At 39.1% G+C, this 13,792-nt stretch overlaps 1 protein-coding gene across 1 annotated transcript; it reads left to right on the plus strand.

The window, feature by feature from the left end:
• The first annotated feature begins 10,289 nt into the window (after positions 1-10,289).
• On the plus strand, positions 10,290-12,887 carry LOC105438593. The gene is made up of 3 exons (XM_030984381.1): positions 10,290-10,434; positions 11,108-11,221; positions 11,820-12,887. The coding sequence occupies exons 1-3, from the start codon at positions 10,306-10,308 to the stop codon at positions 12,096-12,098; spliced, it is 522 nt and encodes a 173-aa protein (XP_030840241.1). The 5' UTR covers positions 10,290-10,305; the 3' UTR covers positions 12,099-12,887.
• Positions 12,888-13,792: the final 905 nt, after the last annotated feature.

The following is a 13,792-nucleotide window of genomic DNA, read 5'->3' on the forward strand; positions in this document are numbered from 1 at the left end:
ATTCAGACCCAGTAGTGCATATGGAAATACATTGCAACTTGTATAGAATGGTATAGTAGTCTGCAAGCACAGACGCTAATCTGACAGTTTGACAACATACTAGTAGTGTGCTGAGAAGTACTTTATTCAAGTCGCCAACTTGTATAGAATGGTATAGTAGTCTGCAAGCACAGACGCTAATCTGACAGTTTGACAACATACTAGTAGTGTGCTGAGAAGTACTTTATTCAAGTCTGCGTAGATGTATGATTCAGACCCTACTGGTGCGTGCGATAGAAATGCATCTCAATGTGTAGAGTGTAGTATAGTAGTCTGCAACGAAAACTTGAATAAAAGCACTACTCAATACACAATAGGCCTATATTATTCTGTCAAACTGTCAAAGGAGAGTCTGTGCTTGCATACTACTATGCCACTCTATAAGTTGAGGTGCATTTCCAATACACGCACCAGTAGGGTCTGAATCATAAAACTACTCAGACTTGAATAACACTATTTTGTCAAACTGTCAGATTAGCGTCTGTGCTTGCAGACTACTATGCCACTCTGCAAGTTGAGATGCCTTTCCAATACACGCACCAGTAGGGTCTGAATCATACAACTAAGCATATTTGAATATAAAGCACTACTCAAGACACTATGTTGTCAAACTGTCCGATTAGCGTCTGTGCTTGCAGACTACTATACCATGCTATTCAATTTGGGATGCATTTCTGTAAGCACTAAAATGTCTGAATCATACAACTACTCAGACTTGAATACTAGTACTATTGCTACGCACGATATATGCGTAATTGTTTTGTCAAACTGGCAAATCAGAGTCTGTGTTTGAAGACTACTATGCCATCGTTTACTCGTAGAACGCGAATCGTGCACAGTAGATGCGAATACATGTACATTTCGTATGGGAAGTAGCAGAGAAATCACAAGTCCACGCGCATGCGCACATGGGGTATTTGCCCTCTCGAGTACGGAAAAAAAATTCGCGAGCAGGACGCGTGCTGAAAAATTGTATACTTTTCCATAAAAGCATGACATTTTTATGCTAAATAATTCTGGATATGGATACATTATGTTCTTGACAAAATAATAATTTGGCAATATATTGGTTTACGTTTGGTTATGGCTTGTTTCGTTGCCTTAAAGATGAAGTTGAGTTCTGGTCATGCGATTGCATTATGAAAGAAACGATGTGGAACCGACCAGAAAAGGTTAATCATCTAGCATAATAAGAATTTGTGTGTATTGCAAGGTTCTGGAATCATCAAAATGATAAGAAATGTGGCCAAGTCTTGGTAAAGTTACAAACACTTGCACAGAAAGATGTATATGGGACTACACAAACACGTGGCGTAAAAATCCGGCCCCCGATTTTTACGATGTTACATGCATATTTAGAATATGAAGGCATTTGAAGAGCCATGCTTTTCAGGGAACATGTCTTAACTGATGTTCTTCCACACTTGCATAACAAGAATGAGTAATGCTCACAAATTATTTTTTCACCTCTTCCCAGAACTCAACCTTCTCTTTAAGAAAAGTCATATGAAATTGAACTGTCTTGATATATTCATTATCTACATGATTGTATTAATGATATTTTTTTTAAACATTATTCATGATTAGACCGGTGCTTTGAAGTAATACATCTAATTGACGAGGTAAAAGGAATACTTAATTATGAGGGCACATGATAAGCGTCTTATATGTCTTTTATGATGAAATTCTCTCTTCATATACATTTTTTTTTAATTATTATAATTCCTCTTGCTCATGGTTCTAGGACGATTAACCCCTGGGCAATCACCCCCAACCCCAGGACAATATCCCCCTGGAAAATTACCCCAAAAAATTACCCCCCGAAAAAAATTGCCTTCTAGTATTAAAAGTTTTAAAACCAACTTATTATCAGGCTAGACTTCGCCTTTAACGAAGAGATGGTGATTTGCAGGTGGGAGGTAATTGTCCTCGGGGGTAATAATCCTCGGGGGGGTAATTGTCCTCGGGGGGGGGGAGGGAATTTACCGGAGGATAATTTTATGGGGGTTATTTTCCGGGGGGTTGATTGCCCAGAGGGTAATTGTCCTGATACGATTGTTCATCTAACTGATTTCCAATATTAGGAAATCAAGGATATCAAAAGTCACTGAATTGTTGAAAAATCATATGGTTAAAATGCATGTAATTGTGATCAGTCAAACGATAGGGCTCTGTAATTAAAAAGAAATAATTTTAAAGTATATCTGTGTGAAAAATGATATATATTTTTTTATCTCTACCTCCCCCCCCCCCCTCTTCCCCCCCCCCCCCCTCTCTCTCTCTCTCTCTCTCTCTCTCTCTCTTCCTCTCATATTCTCTCATATAGAAAATCCTTTATAGCTGTAGCCCTAAAACATGAAATCAACCCTATTCATTGTCTGGTTGAATGATTCATTTTTCTTTTTTCATTGAAACGTGTTCATCCTTATGGTATAAACAATACTTGACAATGTGTTTTGTATGTAGGCGCAGGCGCGTACGCAGGATTTTTTCAAGGGGGGGGTTTTAACATTTATAAATCGGTCCGAAAATTTCGCAACGACTCAGCCAGCCGCTGAATAAGCGGGGGGGGGGGGGGGGGGGGGGGGGGGGGGGGGGGGGGGGGTAAGAGGACACATTTTTTTTTTTGGGGGGTCCCAAAAAAATCGCAACGACTCAGCCGACCGCTGAATAAGCGGGGGGGGGGGGGGGGGGGGGGGGGGGGGGGGGGGGGGGGTAAGAGGACACTTTTTTTTTTTTTTTTGGTCTCGAAATTTGGAAATTTGACATTTTGCTCCGTTGGGGGGGGGGGTAAGGTCACCTTTTTTAGGTCGGCCATGGGAATATTTTTTTTTTTTTTTTTTTTTTAATAATTAAAAAAAAAAAAAAAAAAAAAAAAAAAAAAAAAAAATCCAAAAGGGGGGGGGGTTTGAGGTTTTTTTTAGGGGGGTTTACACACAAAAAATTTCCAAAGGGGGGGGTTTAACCCCCAAACCCCCCCCCCCCCCCCTGCGTACGCGCCTGTGTAGGCGTACTGCTTATATGGTTTGAATGATTGTGTTGTCGCTAAAGTATAATTCTGTGAGATGATGATATACTTTCTCGTAGCTTGATGTGACGAGATGTCTCTATCCAGATATCTGTTGATAGTATTATAGAATATAGAAGCCCGAAATGACCTTCTGCTCGTAACCGACAAGTCACCGCATTAAAATTAAATTGCAAATAGTGTTCAACAACACGATGGTGGATGAAACTTTCTAATATTCGAAGATATATGACCTTCAGACCATATTGTTTCATTATTTTTCATTCAATCAATCAACGTCAAAGAATTGATTTATCATCGCTCTTCAATTTATTATTTCACCTTTTAATGTACTTTCATTCTTATGAATCACGAAAGAACACTGAATTGGATTCTTCAATGTTTGTTTTGATTAATTTCCTCCCCTTTCCTTCTCCCTGTTTAATACTGATAAAATTTCAATTTTTCTTAATCAAGGCCAAATATTATTTTCATATTTTCTTTATGTAAGACAGGAAGAGAGAGAAAGAGAGAATATGTTAAGTGAGAATTATCGAGTACAACTATGAATTGCATCCTTGTCAATATTATTCAATTCGCTGAAAATATTCAGAATATGAATATGATAAATCCTCATAATACACCAACGCTGTTCAACGCATCCAACGCTCCAACCATAGCCCATACGCCAATGCACCATAATATTTCTCAATATGAAAAGATTTTTAAATGAAATTTGAAGAAAAATCAAATTTACAATGCACTGACAGGCATCAGTTGAAATCATGAATTCTCTGTGACTGGCTTAGCACTAGTTTCTGCGGGACCAGTCACTAAAGAGGAAATAAAGGGAAGGAAAATTGAGAAAGAAGTAAATAAAAGAAGGGGGATATCAGTTGCAATTTTCATGCCAACAAGTTGCGGATCGGGATGGGGGTGGGGCAAAAGGCCTTTGCCTCCCCCCGCCCCCGCTAAAAAAAAAGATAGAGAAGGAAGGAAAATGAAAAAATGAGAGCTAAAAGGGACCAAAAGAGAGGAAGGAAAAAAAAAGGGTGAAAAGAAGGGGAGATAGAAAACCTAAAAGAGAGAGAGAAAGAAGGGAAAGGAAAGGGAAAGAGAAGAGAAAGGGAAAGAAAAAAAAGAGAGAGTTGCCAACAAAGTGTAAATCAGGGGGGGGGGGCACTGGCGTACTGATTGGGGAGTGGGCTCGGGGGAAATAAAATTCAAACGTGGTTTATTTCTAATTCCATAACGGTGGTTTACACATAATGCTGAAATGACTTAATTTTCCGAGATTTTTTAGTAAATTATACTTTTTTATGCGTTTGTTGTAAAATGACACATTCCTAAATTTACAGCCAGGCAAGAAAATTCTTGAGATGCCTAGGGGCCTACACGTCAGGGCCCGCGGAACGGCGGGGATCGGGAGCCTTGAGGTCCCTCCCCCCCCCCCCCCTCCACTTTTTTTGAAATAATATATAAAGAGAAATGGAAAGAAAGAGAGCAAGTAAGAAAAAATAGTTAACTGCCAGTGTCACAACAAAATAAGGTATTAACCGTAATTAAACGCCTAAAATCCCTGAGCTTCCGAGGCTCTGGCCCTGGACCCAACCAAGGGCCCTAAGTCGGGTCCCTTGATACTCAGCTGACCGTAATTTAGTGCCTAAAATCCTTGAGCCGAGTCGAGAACGGTACAGCGAATCGTCTTCTTTCTTTAATAATTTTAATGAAACGTCAAAGCTTTCGCGCTTCGCGCGGGAGGGGGGGTGGAACCGAATTCAGACAAGAATTAAGAATCGAGAATGGTACACGATCGATTGGGCAAAACAAAATTACATTTTCGGTTTAATAAAATTTGGAGTGGACTTTAAAAGATTATTAGTAGTAGTAGTAGTAGTAGTAGTAGTAGTAGTAGTAGTAGTAGAAGTATTAGAAGTACAAGTAGCTAGTTGTAGGAGTCGTAGTAGTAGTAGTAGTAGTAGTAGTAGTAGTAGTAGTAGTAGTAGTAGTAGTAGTAGTAGAAGTATTAGAAGTACAAGTAGCTAGTTGTAGGAGTCGTAGTAGTAGTAGTAGTAGTAGTAGTAGTAGTAGTAGTAGTAGTAGTAGTAGTGGGTGGTGGTGGTGGTGGTGGTGGTGGTGGTGGTGGTGGTGGTGGTGATGGTGGTGGTGATGGTGGTGATGATCGTGGTGGTGGTGGTGCATGGTTGTGGTGGTGGCTATGGACTTGGTGGTGGTGGTGCTAGTTGTGGTGATGATCGTGGTGGTGGTGGTGGTGGTGCATGGTTGTGGTGGTAGTGTTGGGATATCGGTGCGTTGAGGTAGTGCATGGTGTTGGAAGCAGCAGTAACAGTAAAATACATCACTAGCTGACAGTGAAAGAGAGTGTTCAGTCAAGGTAAAATCGTCTCGTTCGTATTTGGGAATCATGAATTGTTAGAGAGCAACAATTTTTGATTAATCATATGTCGACACAAATTCAATGACCCATTTCAAGCATTATTATAGTCTGGTTTACCACAAGCGTCTGGTTGTAATCCTTTAACTGTAACTCTCCACGGTGTTTGCGCACGATGAATAGTGGCAAATGGATAAATAGTATCCACATCCGTGAATATAATGCCATTAAAGTGTGATTACGTTGTTGGTCTTGTTCGACCTCTGACGGATTTCTTCTAGGTTATGGTTTATTTTTATTATGTACCTTGTTGTGTCACACAAGGATATAATTCCGATGAATGGAAATTACTTGTCAATTCAATTCAATGATATGTCTGGAAAAATTATGAATTATATAAATGATTATGAATTATTATGAGGTCTTCTCGATATAACTATTATCACTCATTGTTATTATTATTAGTAGTAGTATAATTATTACTAGTGTTAGTAGTAGTAATAGTATCATTATTATTAATATTATTATTATTATTTGGTCTATTATTATTATCACCATAGTCATCATCATCATCAGTAGTATAGTAGTGGTGGTAGTAGTAGTAGTAGTAGTAGTAGTAGTAGTAGTAGTAGTAGTAGTAGTAGTAGTAGTAGTAGTAGTAGTAGAGAGTAGTAGTAAGTATTTGGTGTCACCTGTGCATGGGTGGAGGATAACGAACTGCATCACCGTAATGGTGTAATCCTCGGGTCTCTCTTCCCGATATAACTGATTGGGATGTGCATGTGGCCTGTAGGGACCACTTCACATATGTTTTCCCCGACACATACACGCAGTGGGTTCATATTTCCCTCTGCATCATGTATAGCATTGTGTTTACGAAACAGGAGAGGGGCACGTTAAAGGTAAAGATCAGTTTTGGAAACACGCCGGCCCTCTAAAAAAATGAAATGGAAGCTCTTATTACCAATCATGTGAAAGAATATGTTTTGACTAATACGTGATGATACAAATTTTGCCGAGAAACCGCCTACTAATTGATATATTTGGTAAATTATTATATCTATTTGGACCTGATAGATATCGCGCACGTGTCGCGTAGTCCCATATACATCTTTCTGTGTTCAGTGCTTGTAACTTTACCAAGACTGGGCCAAATTTATTATCATTTAGATGATTCCAGAACCTTGCAGTACACACCAATACTTATATGCTAGATGATCAACCTTTTCTGATCGATTCCACAACGTTTCTTTCACAATGCAATCGCATGACCATAACTGGTCTTTATCTTTAACATACAACGAAGGCTTTGGTCATCCGCCTGGGCTAGATTCGAATCCAAGATTTTTGGTTTGACAGACTGAGCCACCTCGCCTCCTTCTTTACATATAATCGGTTGTCAAATTCAGGATTAGAAGATTGATCAGAAATAAATCAAACATATTTATACGAGATAACATAATGAATGATAGCAGAGGTAAAATATAAATAATCATGTACAGATACTATATCAAGTTTCATCTTAACTTTCATTATTCATAATCTAGAAATCCCACCAAAAAAACTATCAAAAGCCATAAATTTGATGATAACAAAGAGATGAAATAGCATCCTGATTAAAGTTGCTTCTTTCTTTTATGAAACTTTATTCAATTGACATGACGTAAATAAGTGGGGGAAGCTACCATATTATTGTAAATCATTTGAGAATGTATTTGCTTGACTTTTTTTAAAGAAGGAGCAATGCAGTTTTAGCATGTTCGTTTATTTTTTCTTCAGAATACCGTGGTTGTCATTAAATTTGTGAAGTTTTTATATTATTTATTTGGTTACTTGTCCAGGTCCCGGATATTCCTTGACGGGTGAAAAGACAGTGATTACAACACTACACACTTCATAATAATACATACCAATCAAGGACATTCGAGAAGAAAAATAATATCGTTCCCTTCTTCCATTGACTGCACAGAATAACTGCCGAAATACGATACTACATGTACAAAATAATGTTTTATGCTTTGTGCAAATCAATGATAAACAGTGTTTTTTTTATTAAGTAAATAATTTTGTTATTTTGTTCAGTTTGCCATTTCAGTTGTAAGAATTTTTTTTTTTTTTTAATAAAACTGTTGGAATCTTTAGTCGATAAAACCAAGGAAATAAGAATAAATTTATTTTGTGCTTTCATAACTATCTAATAACTTTCTAAGCCACCATCTTTCTTTGTAAATCCCGGACTTTATCTGAATAATAGATATTGAATATATTGGAGACCGTGGTGACGAAAATTACATCATATACTAAATATTGAACACCGGATCTGTGAATACGTCTCTATTTCGTAAATATTACCTCGAAATTATAGCGCATGAATACTTCCAACCAATCACGGACTAGCGAAAAGCGGGACACACCCCTTAATGCAGACCTACCAATCAGGAAGCAGATTTCGACTTACGTTTCATTAACGTAGTTTGTTGGTTGAATAACTTTTATTTTGTATAATATCTGATCTTCCATGAAACCCCGTGAAGAATTGCCACTTCCGAGTTGAAAAAGGTCTATAAAAACTGCTGAAACTGCTCTCAAAATTCAGAATCCTCATTCAAAGCGAGACATCCTACTGGCTGACTCTCTTATCAACCTGAGACATCGCAAGTTCATATACCGCTAATCCATCGAAAAATCCTGAGGCTCGTATCTACTAAAACCGTTGTACGCGATCAAGTTGCAGTTTACTACCAGCATGGAAAAGGGACTCAAAGTAAGTGTCAGTGGGGGAGCCGTATGCTTGCATTCGATATCTAATTCATATTTTCCATACCATTTGAATCGTCACTCGTGCATTTATAGTTAAATTTTTTCTTCCAACTCAACTATTGAATGTTAAAGATATTTTCTGCTGCTCTTCAGTTTACCCGGGGGCGTTTTTTTTAATGCCTGTTGATGCGGCAGATTGGGGACAGTTGAACCGAATAATAAGTGGAGTATCCAATTGATAATGTAATGTGTCTCGGATAAAGCCCTGCTTGCAGTAAAAAAAATTATATACAGAACAATTAACGCTCATACTATATCATCATCAATAGTGATCTATCAGTTTATGACAGGTTCAGTGACCCAATCAGAGTTCTACTTGAAGTGTCTCTCCAAGTACTTCGGTCTTTAGCCATCCGTTTCAGCATTTCACATCCTGTTGCTCCACATTCCGCAATCAAATCATCTAGAAAGCCTGTACGAGGTCTTCCCCTCACCTTCTTTCCATGTAACTATATAACTGATTCTTTTCCCCCTTCCTTTTCCTTTTCCATTTCCCCCCTAGGAAGTATATCAGGTATCTCCTCAGGAGAGCCAATCAGACTCGGTTCGTCTGACGACCATTCGATCTGTGACCATCTTCTCAACCGTCGTCTTGACTAGCTTGGTGCTGGGAGGGTGTATTCTTGGAGCCGTTTGGATCGCTCAAGATGGTGGCAATCAGTGCACGGGGGAAGACTTTATTCCGGGAGAAAAAGCAGGCATTTTTGACAGTGATATGGTAAGCATATTATGATCCTAGATGCCTCCGGTGTGTTAGCTCAGTCAGATGAGCGTCTGCCTCACAACCGGGAGGTCGTGGGTTCGAACCCCGGCCGCGTCATACCAAAAGACGTTAAAATACGGGAGTTGCAATGCTGCTACCTTGTTTGGCGTTCAACATTTAAGGGATCTGGCGCTGCTCAGTGGCTGCCGGGCTCACGATCAATTGGGCAAAAAGGATTTCCATTTTCGATTTAATAGAATTTGGAGTGGACTTTAAAAAAAGATTAAAAACATTATTAGAATATGTGTGTATTGCTACCCTTCCCCTAGGAAAATAATAATAAAAGGGGGAGACACTAAATATTCTAGATCATTTTGCATTTAGGTCGAAATTGTAATTATGGTGCAGAAGTTTAAGGTTTGGGTTCATGGTCTGTTTTACCCGACAGCTAAGAAAGGCTATTAGAAAGCATATGTATTCTTGTAAGTAAGCAACCAGAGGACCGACGGTTTAAGTCCTCTCCGAAGGACTTGGTAATGAGGATTAATACCTTACCAAAGAGCACTATAGCGAATCGGCTTGGTTTCGGACCCGGGACCTCCCCGTTATGAGACCACTGCTCTACCTGTGAGCCATCGCTGTTCTGTAACCTATAACCTGAAATACATTGATAATTGTGCAGTAACAATGGTCACATATTCTCTAACTTATGTCGTGTTTTATTTCGCTTGTTCATGTGTAAAGCTGTCTCTGCCAATGTGCTGTGATCACCAGTTATTAAGACCCCGCTAGGGAGCAGTATGTGTTGTGCAAACAGTTTTGAAATGTCACCTGTCTAGAGTGGCCACTCCTCCGGTCCCCTTGGATGGCCTCAATGAACAGTTTAGACTATCCCTGTCAGTCACAGGGACAATCTGTTCAATCTTTATAGATAGTGCATTATTTCAAGTTTCATAGACTTTGAGAAGTAAGTAGACCCAACATTATGAACAAGAACGTGCCATATCGTTTGACTTTGGCGACCATGCTGTTCCACAACCCTCGGCACCTAGACTTCTGTATTAGTACTAGTACCAGTTCTTTCACTCCTCTCTCTTCCAACAATTTCTGCAGACTGTCCATCCAAAGTATTCTCCTTCTTCCCCTACTCCTTCTTCCCACAATTTTCCCTGTCGAAGGAAGATTCTCTAGGCCTTCTTTACGTGGCCTAGACTGTCATGAAAGACTGTCGTGATAGTTTAAAAACTGTGCGAATTATATTTTGTGCAAACGAAAAATAATAATCATATTTTATTTTAAAACGTTTTATTTTTCGTTTAGACGAAGGAGACAAGGTTGGTGATGGGAGACGGTCGTATAATGACAGAACAGTTCGAGTACATTCAAGCCAGCAATACCCTTCTCATCCACACCCCGCCCAGTAACTTCAGCGGCTACTCTCGGGCTACCGTAGCATTGGACTACGATCGGGTATGTACATGTATTCAAATCTATCGGCACTAGTTTGGCCGGGAGGGATTAGACCTCCGTGCAAGGTCACTGGACAGGTGGTTATCTCATCAACTCAGCTCTCAATTAACATAAGAAAAAGAGGATCATGGGGGACCAATGGTCACCGGTTAGGCATTGTTTTCTATATAAAGGGAGCAAGTAGCTACAAGTAGGACAGTGTGGCTTTAAACCCGGCTGTCTCGATTATTCCACACGAGGGCAACGGGAGGGGGCACATTCCCCTTCCAGTCAAATTCAGCGGACTTCTACTTTATTTTAAAATATGTTTATATTTAATGATGATTATGTCAAGATTTTATATCAATAGAGGAAGAGAGAGGAGGGGAGTGATTGTGAGAGAGAAAGAGAGAGACTGAGGGAGAGAGAGAGAGTGAGACTGAGGGAGAGAGAGAGAGAGGGGGGAGGGGGAGGGGGAGAGGGAGCGGAGGTTGAAAGGATAGTACTTTCTCTCACATCCTCCCTTCACTTATGAGCCCTAACTTTTTTGCTCAAACTTCCTTGTCTTAAATTTTGTTAACAAAATACAGTAAAGAATAAATCATTTAAATTTAAAGATTTCCATTAAATTTCCGTTTCTTTTGGCTGATAATTAATATACTTTTCCATGATGTTTTGTATCTCTTACCCACAGTCCCTAGTCTTTGTCAACGTACACGATGAAAACATCTGCATTGCATTCCCATGGCCTGCAGAAATGGCTAACAACCTCCAAAAATTCATGTCAGAAGAGGGCGAGCAAAATGAGGTAGGTGGCATATTCATGTTTATATAATAGGGACTTTTAGATTTGCACGACGGAGAACGTGGACTGCTCTTTTAAGGCAATGTGACGTCACTGCCAGTGCCTTAAAGGACGTCAGTCACGTCACATTGCCTTAAAAGGGCAGTCCATGTTCTCCGTTGTGCAAATCTAAAAGTCCCCAATATCGATATATTAAAGACCCTGTCGGAAGTGAACAATGAAATAGATGATTAATATATTAATGGAAAACTTATGAGTCATAGATTACAATAAAATCAATTATATATGCCCTTAGCTCTCTGAGAACTTTAAGCTGTTGGTTAAGTATTCTTCATTATTCACCCTGTGTTTAAAATGGGTTCCTGGTAGGATGCAGCGTCTTTTAAAAGGCGCCCGGCTGGAATGCTCCACAAAAAGTGGGGAAGACGCACAGGCCTGCATTGTGTGCATGCCAGCATAAATCTAATGAGCAGGGTAATGATATCTGTAAAGCGCTTAAGTATATCGTAGATGTTTTAAGCGCTATATAAATCCATCATATTAATAGTAATAATACTAATGTTACATTTAATAACATTCCCTCTCTCTCTCTCTAATCCAGGGTGAAGTGCTTGACATCGTAGCCCGAGAGTTGACCGACATGAACTTTGTGAACGTCGGCGAGATCCCCGTGGGTTTCCTTCAAGGGTCCAGTGGTACAACCGTCGGGGCCCTTTGCGCTGGTAGAGCCAGCTACTGGTTAGAGGACAACATGGTTGCATCCAGACAACGAAGATTAGCTAGAGCAACAGTAACCGATATTATTATCATCTGTTGGCCAGAATGTTGTATTGTCATCGAACTTGAGCCGCTAGGGCCGGTGGGACCTGGACCTCTTTAAATTCAGAGGAGTGGAAATCTATTTCACTTATTTAGGGGTCACATTAGGGAGTTGAATCCATGTAATTATAGAATGATCCACTTCAAAGTAGTGGTTTAATTTCTCTTTAAGAGATAATTCCACTCTTTTTAGCGTGGATTTTTCACTCTAAATGAAATTATACCTAAAATGACTCCTTAAAGAGTGAATTTCTTTACTGTAAATTTAGAAAGTATATTGCCACAAGCATCCTGTATGTGCCTACTGAAAACAGAACTGGGGAAATGAAAGTTCACAGTTTTACCTTAATTTTTACAATAGCGGCAATTATGTGGGTCAAAAAACAGGTGGCTCTTGCGATCATGTGAAACTCAATGTTGAGTCCAAAAGAAGTAACTATTGCATTAGTCTTGTATTCAAATTTTACTTTTCATTTACAGATTAATACAGTAAATCAATGGAGTTACACTTACTGTTATAGCATATTTATTCATTCCTTACGCAATCACAATAAATTGATAAAACCTTATTTCTATTTGCGTCATCTGAATTCCAACAACAACAAAAAGTCAAAATCTAAAGAAAATTGTAGTTGTTTCTTAATATGTATTCGGTGAAAAGTCCAACACCAAAAATGTACAAGAGATCTTGGAACTTGTATTTATATATCGTAATATTTCAACTCTTATTTCAGTATGATCGTTGTAACTTGTAAGTGGATTACTTTGGTGTTGATATAATCATGTATGATGCTTGTTGAAAGTTTCGTTTATAGAAATCGTAGTTTAATAATTGTAATTTTTAAATAAATAAATGGTTCAATGAATTCACATTTAATAATTTAGTCATTATTTCTCATTTAGAATCAATAAAATGCGATATGATCTAATATGAAATATGAATAATATGACATGCAAGATATTTAAAAAGACAGAGAGAGGCAGAAAGTGGGAGAGAGAGAGAGAGAAGAAAACAAATCTACCACAACAAAGTGTGACCATGTAGTGCGTTGCGCCATCATTTTTCTAATCATAGACCATTTTCGTAATGTAATCAAATTTATTGCATACATTTTTGATAAGTGCCATGTTACAAATTATTTCACTCACCTGTTACAATAGTGAGAACAGTGGCGGATCCAGAAAAAACAGGTAAAAACACATTAATTTTACCCTTTTTGGGGGGAGATGGGCTCTCTCCCCTGGCGCTCCGCAGGGGGGGGGGCTGAGATTTGTCAAAAATTGTCGAGAGCCAACAAAAATGTGCTCCCCCCCCCCCCCCCCCGCTTATTCACCGGCTGGCTGTTTCGCCGCTAAATATTTTCTCACGAATTGGGCCCGGGCCCTCCCCTGCCGCCGGCTGGATCCGCCCATGAGTAAGAATGTGATATATATAGTTGGTGATTTAAAGGGGTGGTTGACATATGTCAGGCATGTTAGAAATAGGGACGGGACACATAGGAAATAAGGATTGAATAGGAACGGGGCGCTTAGGGACAGGCAACAGCGGCATGTTTACACTTTGGAGTATTTTCTTTATCACAGGAGTGACACTTCGATTGCTTCTCCGACTGTTGTATATAAAAGTATCCCTACATTTATTTGATGGGCGATCTGTTGGATATTGAAGTGGTCCCTCAGTCAATTTCTTGAAAGTCTTTGATATTAGTATTATGTTTAGGTCAAATAACTAAAATAATGTGTTTCTCGTCCGGA

Source organism: Strongylocentrotus purpuratus, unplaced genomic scaffold, assembly GCF_000002235.5.
Source record: "Strongylocentrotus purpuratus isolate Spur 01 unplaced genomic scaffold, Spur_5.0 spur5_contig_833, whole genome shotgun sequence".
Taxonomy (NCBI): Eukaryota; Metazoa; Echinodermata; class Echinoidea; order Camarodonta; family Strongylocentrotidae; genus Strongylocentrotus; species Strongylocentrotus purpuratus.